This window comes from Pinus tabuliformis, chromosome 8 (assembly GCF_031772625.1).
Source record: "Pinus tabuliformis cultivar Carrire ecotype Pingquan chromosome 8, CPIR1, whole genome shotgun sequence".
NCBI lineage: Eukaryota > Viridiplantae > Streptophyta > Pinopsida > Pinales > Pinaceae > Pinus > Pinus tabuliformis.
The window spans coordinates 1,794,172,215-1,794,193,535 of NC_142294.1; the positions used below are offsets into that span (position 1 = coordinate 1,794,172,215).

The window sequence follows — 21,321 nt, forward strand, 5'->3', positions numbered from 1 at the left end:
TGAGGTGGTCCACGTCAGCCCAAGTACCTCAACAGCCCCTACAACCAAAGCAAAAAGTAAAACTCAGGCAGGAAAGCAAGCGGAGGTGGAGACACCTGTGTCTACAAGAAAGCAAAAACAGGCTTCTACAGGAAGCCCAAAAACAAAAACAAAGGCTTCTACAGGAAGCCCGAAGATCATTGAGAAGCAGGCTTCTACAGGAAGCCCAAAAGCAAAGACCAAGGCTTCTACAGGAAGCCCGAAAATCGTTGGGAAACAGGCTTCTACAGGAAGCCCAAAAACGGAGACAAAGGCTTCTACAGGAAGCCCGAAATTGCAAAAACAGGCTTCTACAGGAAGCCCAAAAATAGAGACAAAGGCTTCTACAGGAAGCCCAAAATTGCAGAAACAGGCTTCTACAGGAAGCCCCGAAAAGGTGAAACCCAAGGAGAGAAAGGTGGATATTCTGGCACGGGAGGCAGCAGCTGTATTAGCTGGCCTCAGCACGCCACCTAAGCCAAAAGGAAAGAGGAAGAGGGATACCCCTCTATACTTTAAGGCTCGAAGAAGTGTTAGGATAAAGACGGGCAAGCCACAGGCCCAATCCAGCAGCCCGATCGTCATCAAAGATACACCTGCTTCTCCCAAAGAAAAGTCACCCTCCAGGATCACAGTCACCTACGAGAAGGGGAGTCCAAAGAAAAATATGTGGCAAGAAAGGTTAGACTTGTTGACTGAACAAACGCGGCTACAGGAAGCTGAAAATGTTCTACAGGATACTCTGGCCCGGCTACAGGAAACGGAAAAGAAGGAAGGGGAAGGACCCTCATCACCACCAAGGGAGGGTGAGGTAGAACCGCCTGAACAGATAGAAAGAGAACATATACCAGAACCTAGCGCTTCACCTAATCTGAATTCATACTACACCTTTTTAGAAGTGGGCAAAATCATACCGCAGAAATTTACTGTGCCTCTATTTTTTGAACTAAAGAAAGAAAGAGTCCGTTCCCACACATGGATGCAGATCGCCAAATCAAAGGGTGTGGCGGACATAGGCCCTTTACAAGAGCAACTCAAGGAGGTCAGGAGTGAATTCACCATGGCTAAACATGTGGCTAATTGCCAACGTGTGCTTCTACAGGAAGAAAATCAGAAACTGAGATTGCAGCTACAGGAACTAAAGGCAGGGGCAGGAACATCCTCCAAGGACATCACAAATGAACAACAAGGCAAAAAGGAGCTGACCACCAGCCTTGAAGGGCCAATGACACTTCTAACGGAAGCAGAACAGCAAACAAAAATTGAAGTGCAAGCCCTAAGAGAACAGCTGCAACAAAAAGAAGCACAATTGACCTGCATAGCCAGTTGGGCCATGGAGGCAATTCAGTGAAGAACACCTTCAAAATCCTATGGATTGTTCTTAAAAGATCAATGGCTGCAGTTCCAAATAAACGCCTTGGCACAAAGAGGTATTTCACATATCCAAAACCCACAACAATTTTATGAATTGTGCAGTACTAGTTCGTCTGAGGACAAAGCCAAATTAGCAGAGTTTTACCTCCACAATTTGGCTTTGCCTAATGAAGTCTCCTGGGATCCCAATGTTGCCTTGGGTGATATGCAATTGATGGCATTCGCCTCATGGTTAAACCATGAGGATCAGAGAGCAGCTGAAGCAAAATCGGTCATGAACCGAGAAGTGAGTGAACCACTGTTCATTCGACCAGAACTAGAGGATCCGGTGGCACTCATCTCAGCCCACCAACAGTTGGCTACAGATCCCACAGCTTCCTTGAGATTTATGGACCAACAGGCCCAAGCCATAGCCCACTTTGAAGACATGGAAAGGTTGTTGGGAGAAAGTGCTACCCAAGCATGTGCACGCAGATGGAATACCCTGGCACACAACTTGAAAATCAGAGAGTACCATACCCCCATTCGGATGAGGGAAGCTTTGGCAAGGGTTGAACTTTACAAGAAATCCATGCAAAGCCTCCAGGCCAGCTGGATTGGCCTTAAACTCAGCCCACCACTACTGCTAGGACTGACTGAAGGCAATACAGAGGAAGATGACAGTCAACAATGGGAAGAGGTGAACAGGAAAGTAGGGTTTCATATCCACAGAGAAGACACTACCACAGAACCTTGGGATGCAAGGGAAGCAGTGAAAGCAATGAAGGATGAGGATTTGGACTAAGTTGCTCAAGGATGAGCAAATGGTTTAGCTGGGGGGTGATGATGAGCCCCAATTTTTGGTACAATTTGGGCTCATTTGGCCTACTTGCTCTGCTCAAACCATTCATTTTTTATTGCTTATGCATTCATTTCTTGGTTTATTCGTGTTGTTTGTAGGAAGAAGGGTAGGCATTCTATCCACGTGACTAATTCATGGTGATTTCAGGTTTTGGCATTAAAAGGGAGCAAAGACCACGAAAAAGGAGACAAGGAGACAATGAGGTGGCACTACTGGTTTTTAGGAGAGGATGTCCACGGTCTTGGGGACCTTCCTCGTAATTCCCACCATAGCTCCGAGCTCCAATCCATCTCCCCACCGAGCTTAGAGGCAGCCAACTGTTCTACAGGAACAACAGTTATAACTGTTCTACAGGAACAGCTGTTATAACTGTCCTACAGGATCAGCAGTTTAACCTTCAGTTGGACAGCCGAGCTCCACAAATCAAGGACACCTGTTGGATGATCATTTTGCATAAATACTGAGGTCGTAGCCTTGGATAGGAGCTTTTTGAACTTTTGTATTGCTCTTGTAATTTGGAAGTACGAGCTACACCTCGGTGTTTGTTCCTTTTGTAAGCCAGTTTTGGTATGACATCAGACTTTCGTTTATGAATAAAGGCAGGCAGATTTTGATCTCATTCTGAGTTTCTAAGGGAGCTATAGCTCTCAGGTTAGGGCCCAACCTGAGAGCAATAGATCTCCTCGGTGTTGTAATGTCGTTTGCATTTCGTTCCAACACTTTGAGTTTTTCCTTTAACATGCAATTCGAATTTACAGTCTGTTAATTTAGTCCTTTTCATGAGCTTAGATAGGATTAGTTTATGGTGAATTTGTTTCAGTTGCTTAGATTAGATAGGAGGATAGTTATAATTTATTGGAGCTCCAACAAAAGGTTGTTCAAGCTCACTGCCATCTCTCTTAGGGATTGGGGTGCAGTCCATAACCAACCACCAAAAAGAAACGCAGTTCTTCTCACTTCCATGCAAGCTGCAACATAGACATTTTCGTTGAAGATCCATCCATGCACGTTTGATACTTAATCATACTTCTACATTTCACTCCCATGCACGAGTTTCATTTCTTGGTTTTCCATTGCTGTTCATAGGTTTCATGGCACAGTGATCATAGGTTAATGAACTCTCGTTTTTGGTGCATAAGTCATTTGTTTCATTTACGCTGCTCCATATCATTCCACTTTCTTCTTCTTCGTCTTGATCTCTCCTCAATCCACCTACCCAGCCTTTGTCCAACTCATTTACCCTCCAACTCATCCATTAATCACTTAGCTCCATTTACTTACACTTTCGTTGATCCCATCCTTCCAACCATCAAACCACTGCATGCACTTTTCCTCCATCTGATTTTTCTGCTCTTGAGCCATCACCAGCTCCATCTCCATCTCACCTATCCCCCCACACCACTCCAACACTTCACCATCTCCCAAAACTTCCACGACCAAACATCCTGTAGAATTGCACAGACTTCCTGTAGAAATCCCTGAGTTTCCTGTAGGATCCCCTGCAGACTTCATGTAGAAGCCTGCAAACTCGGTTGCTGAGCATCCGAACATGGTAGACTTCTGTGGATCGATGCTAGAGACCCTCTGGTACCTCCCCTAGCCATCCTGACCTTGCCCATGCTTTCCTTCCATTCCAACCGCTCCTGCACAACCAAACCCTAATCAAAAGCATCATCACAATAAATCCAACCACTTAATGAAAAAATACAAAAACATGTCTTTCCAGATGCAAGTAGCCTAGATGTATGTATTTCAGTTCACAGCAAGTAATGGCATTATTGGTAGTGGTTTCATTCACAGTTTTGCATAGTTAGGGTCTAGCTAGTCAAATTAGGATTTACTAGGGTTTACATGCTTTGTTGGCTTTCAGTTCCTTTCTGCAACTAGATTAGTCTTCTTTAAGTTAGCTTTCGTCCATCATTCATAAAGCTTCTTCTGTGAGCCTATAGAAGTTGGCTTGAGCCCTAGCTGACTTGTGCCAGCTGACCAAGTGACAGCTGCGACAAGAGCTAGTACTTGTGCATATAGCACTGTCGCTTCCAAGTTTGTACGAACTACCGGGTTGATAAAATTAGAGATAGGAAGCTCCAGGAGTTGTAGCATTATTGCTACAATACTGGAGCCCACCAACCACTCGACCATAGATTGGGTTGAACTAAAGCTTTCTGCCAGCCAATCACCCCTATGCCATATTCCAAACATGAATGTGGGATATCATGGTATAAACCAAGGCATAATCAAACAATGAATCCATAGGCTAACCACCTCCACCCTCAAGCTATTGTGATCTCACCTAAACTAGTCCCAAGATCACAAAACCAAACCAAGCTTGGGTGCCTTAGAATTTCCTCACCATTCCTTGAGAAATTTTCCTCTCTCCACCCGCGTGTCAAGGGCTTCCCGTAGAAAACCATCTCCACCCCCAACGATTGGGATTTTCCTGAGACCACCTCACCCGATTCTGAAACTGTCCGATAATACAAATCTCAACCAAGAATGAATTCAATCACACCATGACTATCCAGGAAATGACAAGGCAAGATTGAAACAACTGTCAAACCAAGAAAACCCCATGCCAATGAAAAAAAATGAACAAATGCATGTGCCATGTATTCACATCCCAGCAAGAAAATCACACATGCAACTTGTTACTTGCAAAATCATCCTCTTGAAGCTTCTGATCCAACCTTCTCCTTGCGCTCCCTTGCTTTCCTCTTCTTTCCTTTACTTTTCCTTTGCTTTTCCTTCTCCAAATCCAAGTGAATGTTGGAATGCTCCAAGAATTCTCTAAGTGTGCTAGAATGTATGAGAGCCAAAAGCTAAACTGATAAAAGTTGTGAATTATTTCTTTGATCCCTTTTTATCATTGATGCCTCTCTTTTTCTTCATTTTCCTCTAATTTCCTTGCATGCAAATCAGTGTCTCTTCACCTTCATTTTCTCCTATTTTCCTTGTTTCTCATAATTAAATGTCAATTATTGTCTCTTTACCTTTGACAATTTCCATAGTCATTATTGAACCACAAGTGATGCCCACTATAGTGTTTTCCCAACATTTAGCTTGGAATATGTGTCCCATGACCTTGCTCTTATTATTTTTACCTTTCTTATCCTTTATTACATGAAAATTTAACCCGGGGTTGTTACACATATGACAAGAGGTAATGTATAACCATCACAGAGAAAATGTGGTTGATTAAGATTTTAACAATATATAATAGTCCCTCTAATAAAGGATTACATTGAAGAGTGGTTTAAAAGGCCTCTTAACAAAATTGTTAATATTGAGTAAGTGCATGAGTAGTTAAATTAATGATCTTCTGAAGACCACATAAATACATGCTTCTACAACAACTATAGGAAGATGATCAGTTCATTCTAGTCATCATCCTTTTGCAGTTTTGTGAGTGTTCTTTATTCAATTTTGAATGAATTCCCCATTTTCTTCCCTATCTTTGATGATCCAGCTTTATGAAATGTCTTATATGTTTGTAAATCCAATCCTTTATTGTAACATATTTCCTTCTTCTAGATACCCTTATGTTAATTGGTCTATGGGAGCCCAACCCTAGTCCCTTAGGGATGAACATATTTAAATTTTAATTAGGTATCAAGATTTTATAAAATGATTTAAGCACTTAACTTTATTTAGAACTTAAAATTATATAAACTTATTTTTTGACTCTCACAACAAATTGTTTTCAAGATAGAATCTTATTTTTGGTTCTAATACTTCCTAATAAATAATAGGAATCTCGTGAATCTCTTCATATTCCCTTATGAATTTAAATGCATGAAAGCATTTTATAGCTCTTTGAATATCTTGACCATGATCTCTTTATTTTTCTATTGAATTCGCTCCAAAATGTGTCCCCTCATGATATGTGAATGGATGAATGCAATGGAATGAATCTTGAAAATACATCTATTTATGTTATCGTTGTTTTATTTTTATTTTCAAATAACCTAGTCCACTCGCAGATGCATGTGCTAAATATTTACATTTTGATATTTGAGTTATTTGAATATCTGAGTGTGTGAAAAGAGGAGTACCACTTCTATAAAACTTCAAAGGAAACCTGAAAATTAAGCTCTAGGTGGTTAACTCTTTCCCCTATTTAGAAGAGACATCAACAAGAGCCTAGTCCCATTGATACAAATTGATTCAGACTCACTAGGAATTGGTTCAAAATCATGAAAAATAGGGATTTTTAACACAAAACTTCACAATAAATAGGACCACAGCCTATCATTCCTTTTAGTTGGGTGACACACCACACATCACACATATTCACAATTGACTACTAGCAAGAATATAAACATTCCATAGTCATCAAAACCAAGGCTAAACTCTAATTCATTCGATGTTCATCACATAATATTCACATTTAACATGGAGGAAAGGTTCCCATTTCACACAACATTCATATTCATAAAGAAATGAAATTCAATAGTTAGGAAATCCATGTTATATATTCATCACACTAATAATGCATATTCAATATGACAATACCATTGTTTTCATCCTACAAATGCACACATACACAGTGAATTGAGCATCATATATAAACATAAAGTATTGAACAACATTTACAGTTCATTTGTAGGATATAAATACATTTATCTATTATTCTTAATATGGCTAGAAACTAAATAAGGGAGTTCCACTCTCCACCCTATTGTAGGCACAACAACAATGCAAATCTCTTGTAGCTAGCCATCCCTGAGCTAGTTCTGATGTCTAGAGGACACTCCACTTAGGGTGTTACACCAAAGGGGAAATTTAGGGTAGAGATTGAAGGTTAATCTCCTTCAATGGTTGGGAAATAAGGATGTCACATCTCGAGCCTCAAGTCAGTGCTCAATACACGACAAGTATGGTGATTGAGGCATGCACAACGCGAAGGGAGGCCCCTTCACTAGTTCCTATGATCCCTCAGTGATCATCCTTTTCCATGTGGTTCATATGCACAACACAAACAAATAACAAAGTTCTCCTCTACATCCTAACTCGGGTAGAGGAATTCTCTTAATGGTTTTTTTAGTTATCACCAAACACACCTATATTTTGCATTCAAGTTTTCCAAAATATTGATTATAGGTTCACAAGGTTTTCAATGGTTTAGATCACACAACCAATTTGGGTCTCTCTCTCTATAGCTACCAATACTCTTTGGCTTCCAAGAAAAAATCTCTCCTCTCCCATTCTTCGCCATATCCTCGCAATCGAGTAGAGAATCGGGGAGTTGGCCTATGGGACAACGCTCTATATTCTTCAAGTTTCCCAAGTCACCTAGAGAAGTGGGGAGTTGGCCTATGGGACAACACTGTATTTCCAACTCAGTTAACTGAGTCAACTGTCCAACAGAAGCCGGCAAACGTTTCAATTCCTCGCAACTATGTAGCCTTAATGTCTTCAAGTTCCTCAAGTCACGGAGCGAAGGAGGCAGCGTGTCCAGCAAAGGGCGTCCTACAGCCAGAATTTCCAAATTGCTTAGCTCTCCAATTGCATCTGGCAATTCTTTTATATTTGTCTCTGACAAGTATAATTGTTCCAGCGACCTTTGGTGTGGTACTTTGAAAGGCAATACTTCAATCTTCTCACAGCCTTGCAGATTTATGTGCTCAAACGTGCTTATATTTCCCAGTGTTTCGCTTGACATGGTTAACTTTGAGCAATAGCTCAAGTCAAGATATTTAAGCTTAATTAAATTCCCAAAGGTTTCTGGCAGCTTCTCCAAATTGGACCAGAATGAGAGGTGGATGCGTTGGAGGTTTCTTAGATCACCAAAGGAATCTGGGAGTGACTTTATATTTTTGCAACTGGGTAACACCAAGGTCTTCAATGACTGAAGACGACAAAATTCATCTGGCAATCTTGATATTGTGTGAGGATTATGGCAACGCGAGGTAATCCGTTCGAGGTACTGAAGCCGCCCTATAGAGTTGGGAATATTACAGAGGTCGCCTTGAATCTCTAAATCCCGCAACTGCAAAGGTGCCTGCAAAATGTTCGGTGTTTCAACTATATTAAAGATTCCTATCCACAAACCCTTCCATTTTTTTTCAAAATCACATGGTGCCATATTAAATGCAAATCAACAATACAAACTTTTAACTCAAAAAATTTCCAAGCACCTGCCATTCGCCTTCCCACAGTGATGTCAATTTCTCCCCATACACTTCTCAAATTCTTTACTGGAATCCAGAAAGGAAGAGAAGAATAAGGACAGTTGTACCAACGAAGCCATAAGAGATCTGGTAAGCGCACCCTTGTCAAAATGTGCTCCACTAGACCATCTTCGCCATAGGGAAGTTGCAATATTCCTCGATGCAATGTTATATCTGAAACCCCATTTGCATGCTCAACATGTCTAATTCCCCGCACTTTGCTTATTACCTGTTGAATGACGAGAAAAGATGGAGAATTAAAAATTGTACACAGATTTTGATTTTATACCGGGGAGGGGCATCTTTATGTTGATTGTGGATTTCGGAATATTTGATAGGGAGAAAGTTAATTGTTTGACCTCTTCCATGTCCTTCTGATTATTCTGGTCCGCATAAGTTCTGGGTTTAGGGAGTACTTCTATGTGAAAAACAAAATGTTATGCTTCAAAACAAGAATGGAAGAATATTGGGCAGAGCTGGTTTCCTGTTAAATTCTCTAAATGGCTATGATGTAAAAGCTTTTATATCACTTCTAAGCATGTTGTTAAGAGTCCACAGATACTCTACTCAGACAAAAACCAACCAATTTTAATCTACAATTTTTTCCTACCTGGATTCTACAGTGTTTTTGCTCATTACAATTTTGAAGCAACAACCAAATATTTTTGCTTAAACAAAAGTAGGCAAACTGAGAAACTAATGTTGAAAACTAAACTCCAGGATCTGCTGCTGTTGTTCCATGGCCACTATCTGCCAGAAATGTACTGCATAGCTATATCCAACACACTAGGTCACACTTTGGCTGAGGCCTGGGAGCCATGCTTTCATTCATAAAATGGGATATATACAGTGGCAGATAACCAGACATCTCAAACTCTGCAACATGGAATATATTTTGCTCAAACAATTTGCTAGTATTCCATTACATAAAACATTCATAAAATGGGATATATACAGTGGCAGATAATGAGACATCTCAAACTCTGCAACATGTACAGGGAATATATTTTGCTCAAACAATTTGCTGGTATTCCATTACATAAAACTTTCTGCATTAAGAAAGTGTCAAAATCTTCCTCAGAAACCTATCTTGAAGATGCAAACATACCATGGAGCCAATTGCCAATTTAGAGAATTGAAGACCATGTCCAAAGACCCATGTAGATATCTTCGAACACGCTCGCTTGAGAAGAACTCATCTTGCTCAGAAACCCATCTTGAAGATGCAGCCATGCCACGGAAATAAACAGGAAATACAGGCAAGGAACTACTAACCTTTTGCTGAATCGATCTCGGTTGTTACAAAGAACAAACCTGCACAAGTATGTAGAAGAATAGAATCAAGTTAATTAAAATAGACGAATCGCATGAATGAATGAAAAAAAAATGTGTTTGAAAATCAATCCTCGCAAGCCATTACTATAATAATTAGAATGTGAACGTGCAGTTAAATAAATAGATCCATACCGAAATCTAGTTGAGAGGGATTTCTAGGAGTACTTACATGTGAGCGGAGTGGGGATCCGTTTTCAGTGCCCCTTCTGAGGCATCGTTCTGAGGCATCGTTGTTTCTACGGCTGAGTGTGAGGGATCTTCTTTACTACTGCATCATGCAAATAACATTTTAAAACACATGAAAACTAGTTGGCAGAAGATTTATTAAGGGTAAAGCGTTGAACTTCGAATTGCTTTATCCTTTGGCATCGTTAATAGATGTAAAGTTGCTCCCGTAGTGAAACTTGGAATGCGCTGTATGCTGCGTACTGCACCCCAGAACTCAGAGGTGAAAAGAAGGCAACTCAACTGGCAAAAAGCCATCAAAGTGCAGACGAAAACGGAAACAATAACATAAATGGGAAAAAGCATTATAATGTAGCCAGATGTCAAAGAAATATCTTTTAGTGCATTTATTCAAAGGTTCAAATCAACTGTTGAAAGTGTCTCAGCTGATCTAACGGACCAGAATAAAAGTGTTTGACGATTGTTGATGCATAAGAAGGCCTATCAGCCTAATTATATTAAAAACACATTTTTGATCAATTTAATTATAAAAATATATATTAATAAAAAATATAATACACACACATATATATTAAAGTGTATATACATTAATATAAACAATATTAATTAATCATGGCATTCACCAATACATTATTTTATTAGTTGTTTTACTTTTGTGATGAAATATTTATGTTTTATTGTTTTTAATTTAATTAAGTTATATTTAAACTAAGCAGATACTAGTTACTTTGTAACCCTGGTTAAAATTTATTCTGAAATTTATTTATCAATATTAGTAGAAATAAAAATATTCCACCTTTTTTCTTTAAATGGTTTAATGTTTTTCATTTAAATGGTTTAATATTTTCTTCAATTGTCCAAAATTTTAACTACCAACATTTCATTATTTTTGAAAAGCTAATTATTAGAATCTTAATTTTTAGTGATGAAACTTCAATTTTATTTTTAGTTTTATATTTATTTATTTTTACACAACCTTAAAATCTATCCTAACCTAATTGTCATACAAGTATGGGGATAATTATTGTGGGCTTCTATTAGCTAATACATGTTTACAAATCACAATTATAAAAAAAAAAACTCATGCATAAAGAAAAAAAAAAAATCATACTTTTAAATCTTAAGATATTATTTTTATATCCAAAAATTACAAACTTTTAATCAGACAAAAACATTTTAAATCATACTCCAATAACACTATTTATTATCTTTCCATCACTAATCCGTTGAAAATTTTAATAAATAACGATATACACAACGCCACTATTTATTATATATGAATCTCTAATCATTAAAAAAAAAATTGATAACTAACGATAATAATCAACGGGTCGTAATCCGATTCCGACAGCTAACAGTATGTATTCCATTGCACTGCTAACGAAAGAACATCCGAATAATCAATCATTGGTGAACGCATTTAGTTAATTAGTGCAAATCTTGGAGGGCCATAAAATATACACATGTAGCTGCTCATTATCACTAATGGCCACTCTTGGAAGACTGATGGTAATGATTTCATTGCAAAACTGTTTTTTCACATTGCTATTCAATGCGAAACAAGAATCCCCCTTTCATAATACGAAAGAGAGTCCCCCTTTCAATCGTTGCTGCAGCTGCTCCATTACTCCCCCACCCAACTGGACAACTTCTGACATAGAGACTACGTAAAGACGTACAATGTTCAACACCTTCCAAGTCCTCTAACTCAGAGCACCCACCAAGACAAAGGGTGCGAAGCTTTGTGCACTGCGCCAACCCTCTTATGCTCTTTAGCTTCACACAATCAATTACTTCCAACTCCTCCAAGGACCTCCAATGTTCAAGCCCTGGAAGCTCTTCTAACTTGTGTTCATTGAACAGCGACAACACCTTCCGGTTCCTCAAGTCACGGAGCTAGGGGAGTTCGCTGATGGCACAACTCCGGTCAACAGTCAACTGAGTCAACGGTCCAAAAGCTGGCAAACATTTTAATTTCGTGCAATTATACAGGTCCAGTTTCCTCAAGCCACTGAGAGAGGGGGGAAGTTCGCTTATGGGACAACTCGTTATTGTCAACCTAGTCAACTGCCCAGAAAATGCCGGCAAACATTTCAATTCCTTGCAACAACCTAGAGTTAATGCCTTCAAGTTCCTCAAGTCACCAACAGAGGGAGGCAGTTCGCTTATGGGGCAGTTCCAAACTATCAACTCAGTCAACTGAGTCAACAGTCCAACAGAAGCCGGAAAACATTTCAATTCCTCGCAATCGAGGAGGTGTAATGTCTTCAAGTTCCTCAAGTCACCGAGAGAGGGAGGCAGTTCGCTTATGGGGCATTCCCTAACTGTCAATTCAGTCAACCGAGTCAACTGTCCAACAGAAGCCGGCAAACATTTCAATTCCTTGCAATTATATAGACATAATGTCTTCAAGTTTCCCAAGTCACCTAGAGAAGGGGGGAGTTCGCCTATGGGACACCTCCTTATATCCAACTGAGTTAACTGAGTCAACTGTCCAACGGAAGCCGGCAAACATTTCGATTCTTTGCAACCATCCAGTCTCAATGTCTTCAAGTTCCTCAAGTCACCGAGCGAAGGAGGCAGCGTGTCCAGCAAAGGGCTTCCTACATCCAGAATTTCCAAATTGCTTAGCTCTCCAATTGCATCTGGCAATTCTTTTATGTTTGTCCTTGCCAAGTATAATCGTTCCAGCGACCTTTGGTGTGCTACTTTGAAAGGCAATACTTCAATCTTCGCACAGCCTTCCAGATTTATGTGCTCAAACGTGCTTATATTTCCCAGTGTTTCGCTTGACATGGTTAAGTTTGAGCAATAGCTCAAGTCAAGATATTTAAGCTTAATTAAATTCCCAAAGGTTTCTGGCAGCTTCTCCAAATTGAACCAGGCTTTGAGGTCGATGCGTTGGAGGTTTCTTAGATCACCAAAGGAATCTGGGAGTGACCGTATATTTATGCAGTTGCTTAACACCAAGGTCTTCAATGACTGAAGACGACAAAATTCATCTGGCAATCTTGATATTGTGGGATTATAAACGGAATCCAAGGTAATCCGTTCGAGGAACTGAAGCCGCCCTATAGAGTTGGGAATATTACAGAGCTGGCCTCGAAACTCTAAATCCCGCAACTGCAAAGGTGCCTGCAAAATGTTCGGTGTTTCAACTATAATAAAGATTCCTATCCACAAACCCTTCCATTTTTTTTCAAAATCACATGGTGCCATATTAAATGCAAATCAACAATACAAGCTTTTAACTCAAAAAATTTCCAAGCACCTGCCATTCGCCTTCCCACAGTGATGTCCATTGCTTCCCGTGCACTTCTAAAACTCTCAAATTCTTCACTGGAATCCAGGAAGGAAGAGAAGAGTAAGGACAGTTGTACCAACGAAGCCATAAGAGATCTGGTAAGTGCACCCTTGTCAAAATGTGCTCCACTAGACCATCTTCGCTATAGGGAAGTTGCAATATTCCTCGATGCAATGTTATATCTGAAACCCCATTTGCACGCCAAACATCTCTAATTCCCCGCACTTCGCTTATTACCTGTTGAATGACGAGAAAAGATGGAGAATTAAAAATTGTACACAGATTTTGATTTCAATAACTTATAAAAAATTGAAAGATTTAGCACTTACAGAGGATGGCTGCAACAATTCATCAAGTTTGTCTATCCCTCTCACCAATCCCGGAGCCTTGGCGATATCTCTTCCCAGATCACGAAGGTGATCATGCATGTGTATCACATTCTCATTATCCACTTCTACTAAACACCTGTCTTCCAAATTTTGAAAACCTTTCCACTTGCACCCGTCCCATATTTTGACAGCCTTATCTCTGTTTTCTCCAATGAAAAAACATGCAACATCTAGGAATATCTCCCGCTCCTCCCCATCGAGTGCCTCCACACTAATTTGCAGTGTCCGCTTTATCTCTGTGGGAAGTATCCGTTCAAGTTTGTCCAATTGGTCTTCCCAATAAGATTCGTTCTTTCTTCCACAAAAAAGTGCCCCAAGCACTTTCAAAGAGAGAGGCAGTCCCTTGCAGGCTTCTAAGAACTTATTTACAAAAGATTCAAATTCTGAGAGTGGGTTGGGCTGCTTGAAGGCATGGAAGCAGAAGAGTTCTCGGGACTGTTGTTCATTCAGCCCAGTTAGCTTATAAATGGACGAGTTTTCAATTCCTGAGCTCATTAAAATATCTTTATTTCGAGATGTAATCAATATTAAACTGTCTGACCGAATAACAGTTTGATCTGGCAAAAGTGAATCAATCTGATCAACTTGATCTACATCGTCTACAACTATTAAGGCATGACAAGAGGAGAGATATTTTTTAAGCTCCTCCATACCTTGATCGATGCAGTCTATTTCTGGATCTGATCCACTCAAACTCTTCAGAAGTTTTCTCTGCAATGAAATTAAAGTGCCCTTACCTGCGTTTTCTCTTACATCCGAGAGAAAACAAGATCTGGGGTACTCCGAACTCTTTCGATTGAAGAGTTCTTTTGCTAGGGTTGTTTTTCCTATACCACCCAACCCAACAATTCCCAGGACGGGAGGTTTTCCACTCTGCTCTTGCTGCAATAAAAATTCATTTTCAAAATGTTTTACCTTTTCATCCAGACCTATTGGATATTTGGCTACATGCAAAGGTGTCTTTTTCACTCTCTTCAAAACCTCTTCAACTACTAGATCCAGCAACTCCCCTTCATCGCTGGTTATTCACAACAAAAAATAATAAAGCTATTAAGAAAAAATTCTTTACATATATCTATCCAAACATAAAGCAATACAATACCGCGAAATCGAGAGATAAGGTGGAGTTCTCACCCATTGCAGGACTCCAGCTCCAAACCGCTTATTTGTGAAACGGTAGCAAGAGCATTTCTCCAACTCTCAATTGTACTGGAATCGTATCGCAATTTCTTTTGGAGAGTTTGATCATCATAAGTCGTCTTATTTGCCAGTGATTGTAGGGCTTCAGCATACTTTCCACGATTGCCCTGCGTCCACCTAAGCTCAGAGGGCTTGACACCGTAAAATACAGGGATAATCGTCTTTCTGGATTCCAGCATTTGGAGGAGTTCATTCAGACACCAATTAGAGTCTGCATATCCAGGAGAGAAAACCGCCACATGGACAGAGGCGGTTCTAATAGCGCTTTCTATTTGAGAAGTCAAATACTCCCCCACTTGCAATTCCTCTTGATCTAGAAAGACTTTCAATCCCTGTGAGACAAGGCGACGATACAGATGGCTGACAAAGGTTTTCTTCACATCAGGCCCGCGGTGATTTAGGAAAACTTCATAAGAGACACAGCCAGCGGTGGAAGATGAGGCGGCCATTGCCAATTTGGAAATACAGATAGAAATAATGAAAAACCCAAACTGCAGAGGAGGTTGATCAGAGCGTAGCAGAGAAATTGCAATGGAAAACCCAGAGAGATGCTCTGCCCTAATTGATGTACCCAAAGATTGGTGTTCCCACTTCTCTTCTCTTTTTGCGTGTAGTGGCCGACCATCAACCGCGTCAGGACAATATTTATTCAGCACGAATTCTGGTGCAAAGAGAAAACAAAGCGTTCCACGGCGCTCTCTAGACCATTACATTTGAGTGCGTGGTGAGGAGTCAGGAATCTCACTTTGTGTGTGGAACCCACACGCTCAATGCCATGGAGCACGGACCGCGTGAGAGATATCACTTTGTGAATGGGTCCCACACGCTCAACTGTGTAGACGGTGGGATCCACACGCTCAATTGCGTCGACCGCGTGAGCACCGAGCACTATCCAGTTGGGTGTGGGATCCACACGCTCAATTGCGGAGGTTTAAGCGTGACAGGAATTCAGACAAAATGACAAGTCAAAATATTTGGTACCAATCAGTTCAAGCCTAATTTGGTACGTCCAAACCTAATGAACCGACCAGTTTGATTCGATAGCAGTTCAATTTTAAAACCATGATGAGGTCTCCAAGCTCAATTATGCATTAAATTAAGCATTCAAATTAAAAATACATGAAATTACGCATTTTTTAAAAACGTTAGTTTTCAACCATTCAAAATAACATTTTAAAATATTATGAAATATAAAAAGGTATAATATTGTATTTTTTTTAAATTATTAAAATATTAAATATTATTTAGTTGGTGATATTTTTATTCATTTAATGCATTAGTATTATATTAAAGAATTTACAAATATGTGGAGTCATTAAACATGTATTTAACTTTTATATATATATATATAGATAGATAGAGTGTGTGTGGAGGTTTTAAATTTGAATTTTTTTTTTTTAATTAGTTAAATTAGATTTATTTAGATTTCTTAATAATAGTGAGGTTTCTAGTCTTATTAATAATTTTAGTTTATTTTCGATTGATAATGTAGATTTTAAGGCTTCTTCTTCCCCTTCTGGCAATAAGGTCGTAAATCTCTTAAACTTGCTTATCCAAGATATTTTGGTATTTTGGGCATGATTTTGTTCTATTTTTAAGAGCAAATGCATGCTCAGTAGAAGAGACCTATCAGTTTATTGTCACTGCTCAGTATTTCAACTTGCTTATCCAAGATATTTTGGTATTTCGGGCATGATTTTGTTCTATTTTCAAGAGCAAATGCATGCTCAGTAGAAGAGACCTATTAGTTTATTGTCACTACTCAGTATTTATTAAGGAAACAATTGAAGGATAAGGCATGGTAAAATCTTCGTCACACGGTAAAATCTTCATTACAGGGGGCTCAGTATTCTGGCTCTACATGTCTCCACTATTTAGACCCTGATATATATATCTGCATATATGTGTAAGTAGCATCTCAATGCGTTGCACCCATGACTGTTGTCAAAGAGACCATTCAACAATCTGACTCTCACCAACTTGCTATCTGTGTATGAGTTGAGGGAGTATGTTCAGCCAGTGGGACTGTCTTCTTCTAATAGAAGCCAGTGGTGGTTGCTTCTTAGTAAGAAATGTGGATGACACTCCTTTTGATTGATTCTATGGTCAGAGGGTTGCCAAAAGTTCTCATATACCTGGTATAGAGGATGTTGTATGTATTTTGTAGATGCTAGGGGCAGCATACAGGCCAGCCCCATAGCAATCTGATTGTTCTCACTTGTTTTCTACATTTGCCTCACCATGCTTGTACTAAAGAAAATTGTGCATAGTATTGGCAACATATCAGTTCATTGTATGACAACGGGAATGTTTCCTTTGATTAGAATTATTCCCTACTCTGTGCCACCCTGTCATGCATCTTTACACGGGTTTTACCTCAAATCTGTGTATGATATGTTACTTGAAATAGCTGGTTGTAATGGCAGAGTTGCTATTTCTTCTCTGTAATGTAAGGTACACCTGAAATCTGACAATGATATATGGTTACACATATACATAGAACTTGGCCTCATGCTAAGTACTTGAGGGATATTTTTACCAATTATAGAATCTAACCCTAAGCTCATTCAAGTGTAATCATGATGAATGATTGCATGGCTAGGAAATGGTACCTTCTGTACAGTTGTTTTCAGTTTACTTTTCCAAGATTTCAAGGGATGTTTTGATGAATGATTATAGCATAATAAATGGTTAGGATATGGCACTTATCCAAGATATTTTGGTATTTCGGGCATGATTTTGTTCTATTTTTAAGAGCAAATGCATGCTCAGTAGAAGAGACCTATCAGTTTATTGTCACTACTCAGTGTTTATTAAGGAAACAATTGAAGGATAAGGCATGGTAAACATGAGCCCTCAAAATGGTAAAATCTTCTCACACAGTAAACTCTTCATCAAAGGGGGCTCAATATTCTAGCTGTACATGTCTCCACTATTTAGACCCTGATATCCATATTTGCATATATGTGTAAGTAGCATCTCAATGGGTTGCACCCATGACTGTTGTCAAAGAGACCATTCAGCAATCTAACTCTCACCAACTTGCTATCTATGTATGAGTTGAGGGAGTATGTTCAGCCAGTGGGAGTGTCTTCTTCTAATAGAAGCCAGTGGTGGTTGCTTCTTAGTAAGAAATGTGGATGACACCCCTTTTTATTAACTCTATGGTCAGAGGGTTGCCAAAAGTTCTCATATACCTAGTATAGAGGATATTGTATGTATTTTGTAGATGCTAGGGGTAGCATACAGGCCAGCCCCATAGCAATCTGATTGTTCTCACTTGTTTTTTGCATTTGCCTCACCATGCTTGTACTAAAGAAAATTGTGCATAATATTGGCAACATATCAGTTCATTGTATGACAACGGGAATGTTTCCTTTGATTAGAATTATTCCCTACTTTTTGCCACCCTGTCATGCATCTTTACATAGGTTTTACCTCAAATCTGTGTATGATATGTTACTTGAAATAGTTGGTTGTAATGGCAGAGTTGTTATTTTTGCTCTGTAATGTAAGGTACACCTAAAATCTGACAATGATATATGGTTACACATATACATAGAACTTGGCCTCCTGCTAAGTACTTGAGGGATATTTTTACCAATTATAGAATCTAACCCTAAGCTCATTCAAGTGTAATCATGATGAATGATTGCATGGCGAGGAAATGGTACCTTCTGTAGAGTTGTTTTCAATTTACTTTTCCAAGATTTCAAGGGATGTTTTGATGAATGATTATAGCATAATAAATGGTTAGGATATGGCACTTATCCAAGATATTTTGGTATCTCGGGCATCATTTTGTTCTATTTTCAAGAGAAAATGCATGCTCAGTAGAAGAGACCTATCAGTTTATTGTCGCTACTCAGTATTTATTAAGGAAACAATTGAAGGATAAGGCATGGTAAACATGAGCCCTCAAAATGGTAAACTCTTCATCACACAGTAAAATCTTCATCAAAGGGGGCTCAATAGTCTAGCTCCACATGTCTCCACTATTTAGACCCTGATATCTATATCTACATATATGTGTAAGTAGCATCTCAATGGGTTGCACCCATGACTGTTGTCAAAGAGACCATTCAACAATCTGACTCTCACCAACTTGCTATCAGATTTTGCAAAACTTCTTAAAAGACAAATACCTTGTTATTGAAGTTCCATCTTCCAAAACTTTAGCTGTTGGAAAACCAAGCAAGAATTAATGGCTGGAAAAGGTCTCCAATTATAAGAGAGATATGATATGCATAAGAATATATAAAAGGGCTGAAACACAAGTTGCTCACATAATAAGAAGCACCAAACAAAAACATAAACCGTAAATCCTCTTTTTCCTTCACATTAAAAATGGTATTAAGTTTGATTCCATAAAATGTTACGAGTTCAGGGCCCAAGGGCTAAAATCTCACATCAGGGGACACAAAAAAAAAAGCACCCCTCTATTGGATAGAGGAAAGGAAATATACACCTCTACGCAGTACTTCTGTCCTTGTTTCCTTGCCAGGACTTTGCTTTGTGATACCAGAATGCAACAAAAGCATTTCAATTATAAGCCAACATTCAAAACGAGTCCACTATCAAAAATGAAATGGAGTTGGAGTTGAAGCTGAGCAAAAAGACTTAGAAAATTAAAAGGCTCAAGCAAGAGATGCTGGTGGCAATCTAATATAAAGATCTTCTTATACACATAATTTTGAAAGCATGTCATTGTTCACTGTTACTTATCAACAGATATCATTTACCGACTGACGGTACTCCTTTGCTTTTTCAGTGGCAATTAAGTTTTTGATCAATTCTGCAGCCTGATGCTGAGAGTAGCATCCGTTTTTGGACATGTCATCGATCAGGCGTCCCCCGGAGCATAGCTTCACCACAAGATACAGAGTATTTGCATCTTCATGAATAACATTCAGTGTGACAACATTAGGATGACCAATTTGTCCCATCCCAATTCTCAGTCCATTTTTTTAAAAAGAAAATCAGTCTTTACTCTGCAGGTTCGAAAATAACTGGGATGGATGTTCATGTCCTCACCATGTTGAACTGAAAGAGAAAGAACAAAAGTAACAAAATTGAGAAGCTGTTCTTGAGTAAAAAGTTGAACTGGAACAACATTCCAAAGAGGACCATGAGAATCGCAGATACAAAAGTGAGGATGCCGACTACCCTAACCATTTAGGAACCGCCCGTTTTACACCTGAATGTAATTTTAGATACGAAGGGGTATGGCCTGTACTAAGCGGATTTAGACCAGTTTAGGTAGGGGCTACATCAGCAGGCACCCAGGATGCATATTCAATAGATGGAAGGAAGGCTATGTTGTACCTCCATTCATCTATCGAAGTGTGGAGACGGCCAAGGACAGACTCGTCAAGACGCATGAAAATCTACTTCAAGGATGAGGTTTTCACACATGGGTTCCATAAACAACAGAATTTAAAAGACACAGAAGCGTGAAAGAATGGAAAACTTACTTTGCATCTTGTAGGATGTACACCCATTGTATAGAACAGTCGACCTGTAAAAATGATTTATTAGTACTCGACCGAGTTAAAGATTGGCACTTCATTGAAATATCCACGCAGAACCCCTGATACCCAATGTTCCCAAAAATTTGTTAACAAATGGGAATTATCCCATCATTTTTCGGTATATTAGGCCATCGACATTGGCATACCAGAATATCATGTTGGCCAGAGCATGTGGTGACGAGACCCTGTAATACATCTGGTAGAGTGCATGTATAAACTTAACGCATGTGGCCGGGAGACCCTGCAATGCATCCGAAATCTAATATCGGGCAGAGTGCATGGTGATAATTGTTACAGTTAACTAGTTATTAAAGGAAATATATTAATTTAATTAAATATGAATTAAAATATAAAAGCTGGCCCATGTTACAACCACGTATATTAAAGGAAATATATTAATTTAATTAAATATGAATTAAAATGTAAAAGCTGGCCCATGTTACAACCACGTATCTATCAGTGATGAGCACCAACATGCATACATATCATTATTTGACACGGTGATACCTATTGATGGCAACTGGATCACGCTCACGCTGTAGAACCCGGGGGTGTAGGCTAGCTAAAATGCAAGCATGCTCGAGCTAGATAAGAAATAAGGGAGGGGTCGGTTGAAGAAGGTAGGCGCTGGGCATCAGCGATTTGCTACTGTGCTGGGCATCAGCTGTTTGCTAAAAAAATTTGAGATCCCTCAAGTAATTTTCTCTCAGTTACAAAAAGGATGGAAACCAGATGCAGGGCAGAAGATCCCTCAAGTAATTTGCATGCGTATTGGGCAATTGCACTTATAGAAGGATGGAAACCAGACGCAGGGCAGAAGAGCCAACCAAGCTAGGTCGAAGAGCAATAGAGAAATAAGGTGGAATATAAGGCAGGTTGCATGGTAGGTATAACGCTTACAGGTTAGCAGGTGTTCTGCGAAGTCTGAGCCCGACTAATAACCTGGCCATTTTGACAGGAGAGATAACACTTA

General features: G+C 39.3%; 1 protein-coding gene and 1 long non-coding RNA gene across 3 annotated transcripts; both read right to left on the minus strand.

Moving 5' to 3' along the window:
* Positions 1-6,922: 6,922 nt before the first annotated feature.
* On the minus strand, positions 6,923-15,460 carry LOC149243400 (disease resistance protein L6-like). Of its 2 annotated transcripts, none has more exons than XM_089374499.1 (4): positions 14,752-15,460; positions 13,558-14,635; positions 8,371-8,632; positions 6,923-8,234 (listed from the first exon to the last, which is right to left on the minus strand). In XM_089374499.1, the coding sequence occupies exons 1-4, from the start codon at positions 15,264-15,266 to the stop codon at positions 8,188-8,190; spliced, it is 1,902 nt and encodes a 633-aa protein (XP_089230625.1). In that variant the 5' UTR covers positions 15,267-15,460; the 3' UTR covers positions 6,923-8,187. The 2 variants fall into 2 exon arrangements, with proteins under 2 accessions (XP_089230625.1, XP_089230624.1); XM_089374498.1 differs by lacking the exons at positions 6,923-8,234; positions 8,371-8,632 and adding exons at positions 11,009-13,059; positions 13,196-13,465.
* Positions 8,639-10,580, minus strand: LOC149243401 (uncharacterized). The gene is made up of 2 exons (XR_016246693.1): positions 9,908-10,580; positions 8,639-9,717 (listed from the first exon to the last, which is right to left on the minus strand). It is a non-coding gene; the product is annotated as an uncharacterized LOC149243401 (long non-coding RNA).
* Positions 15,461-21,321: the final 5,861 nt, after the last annotated feature.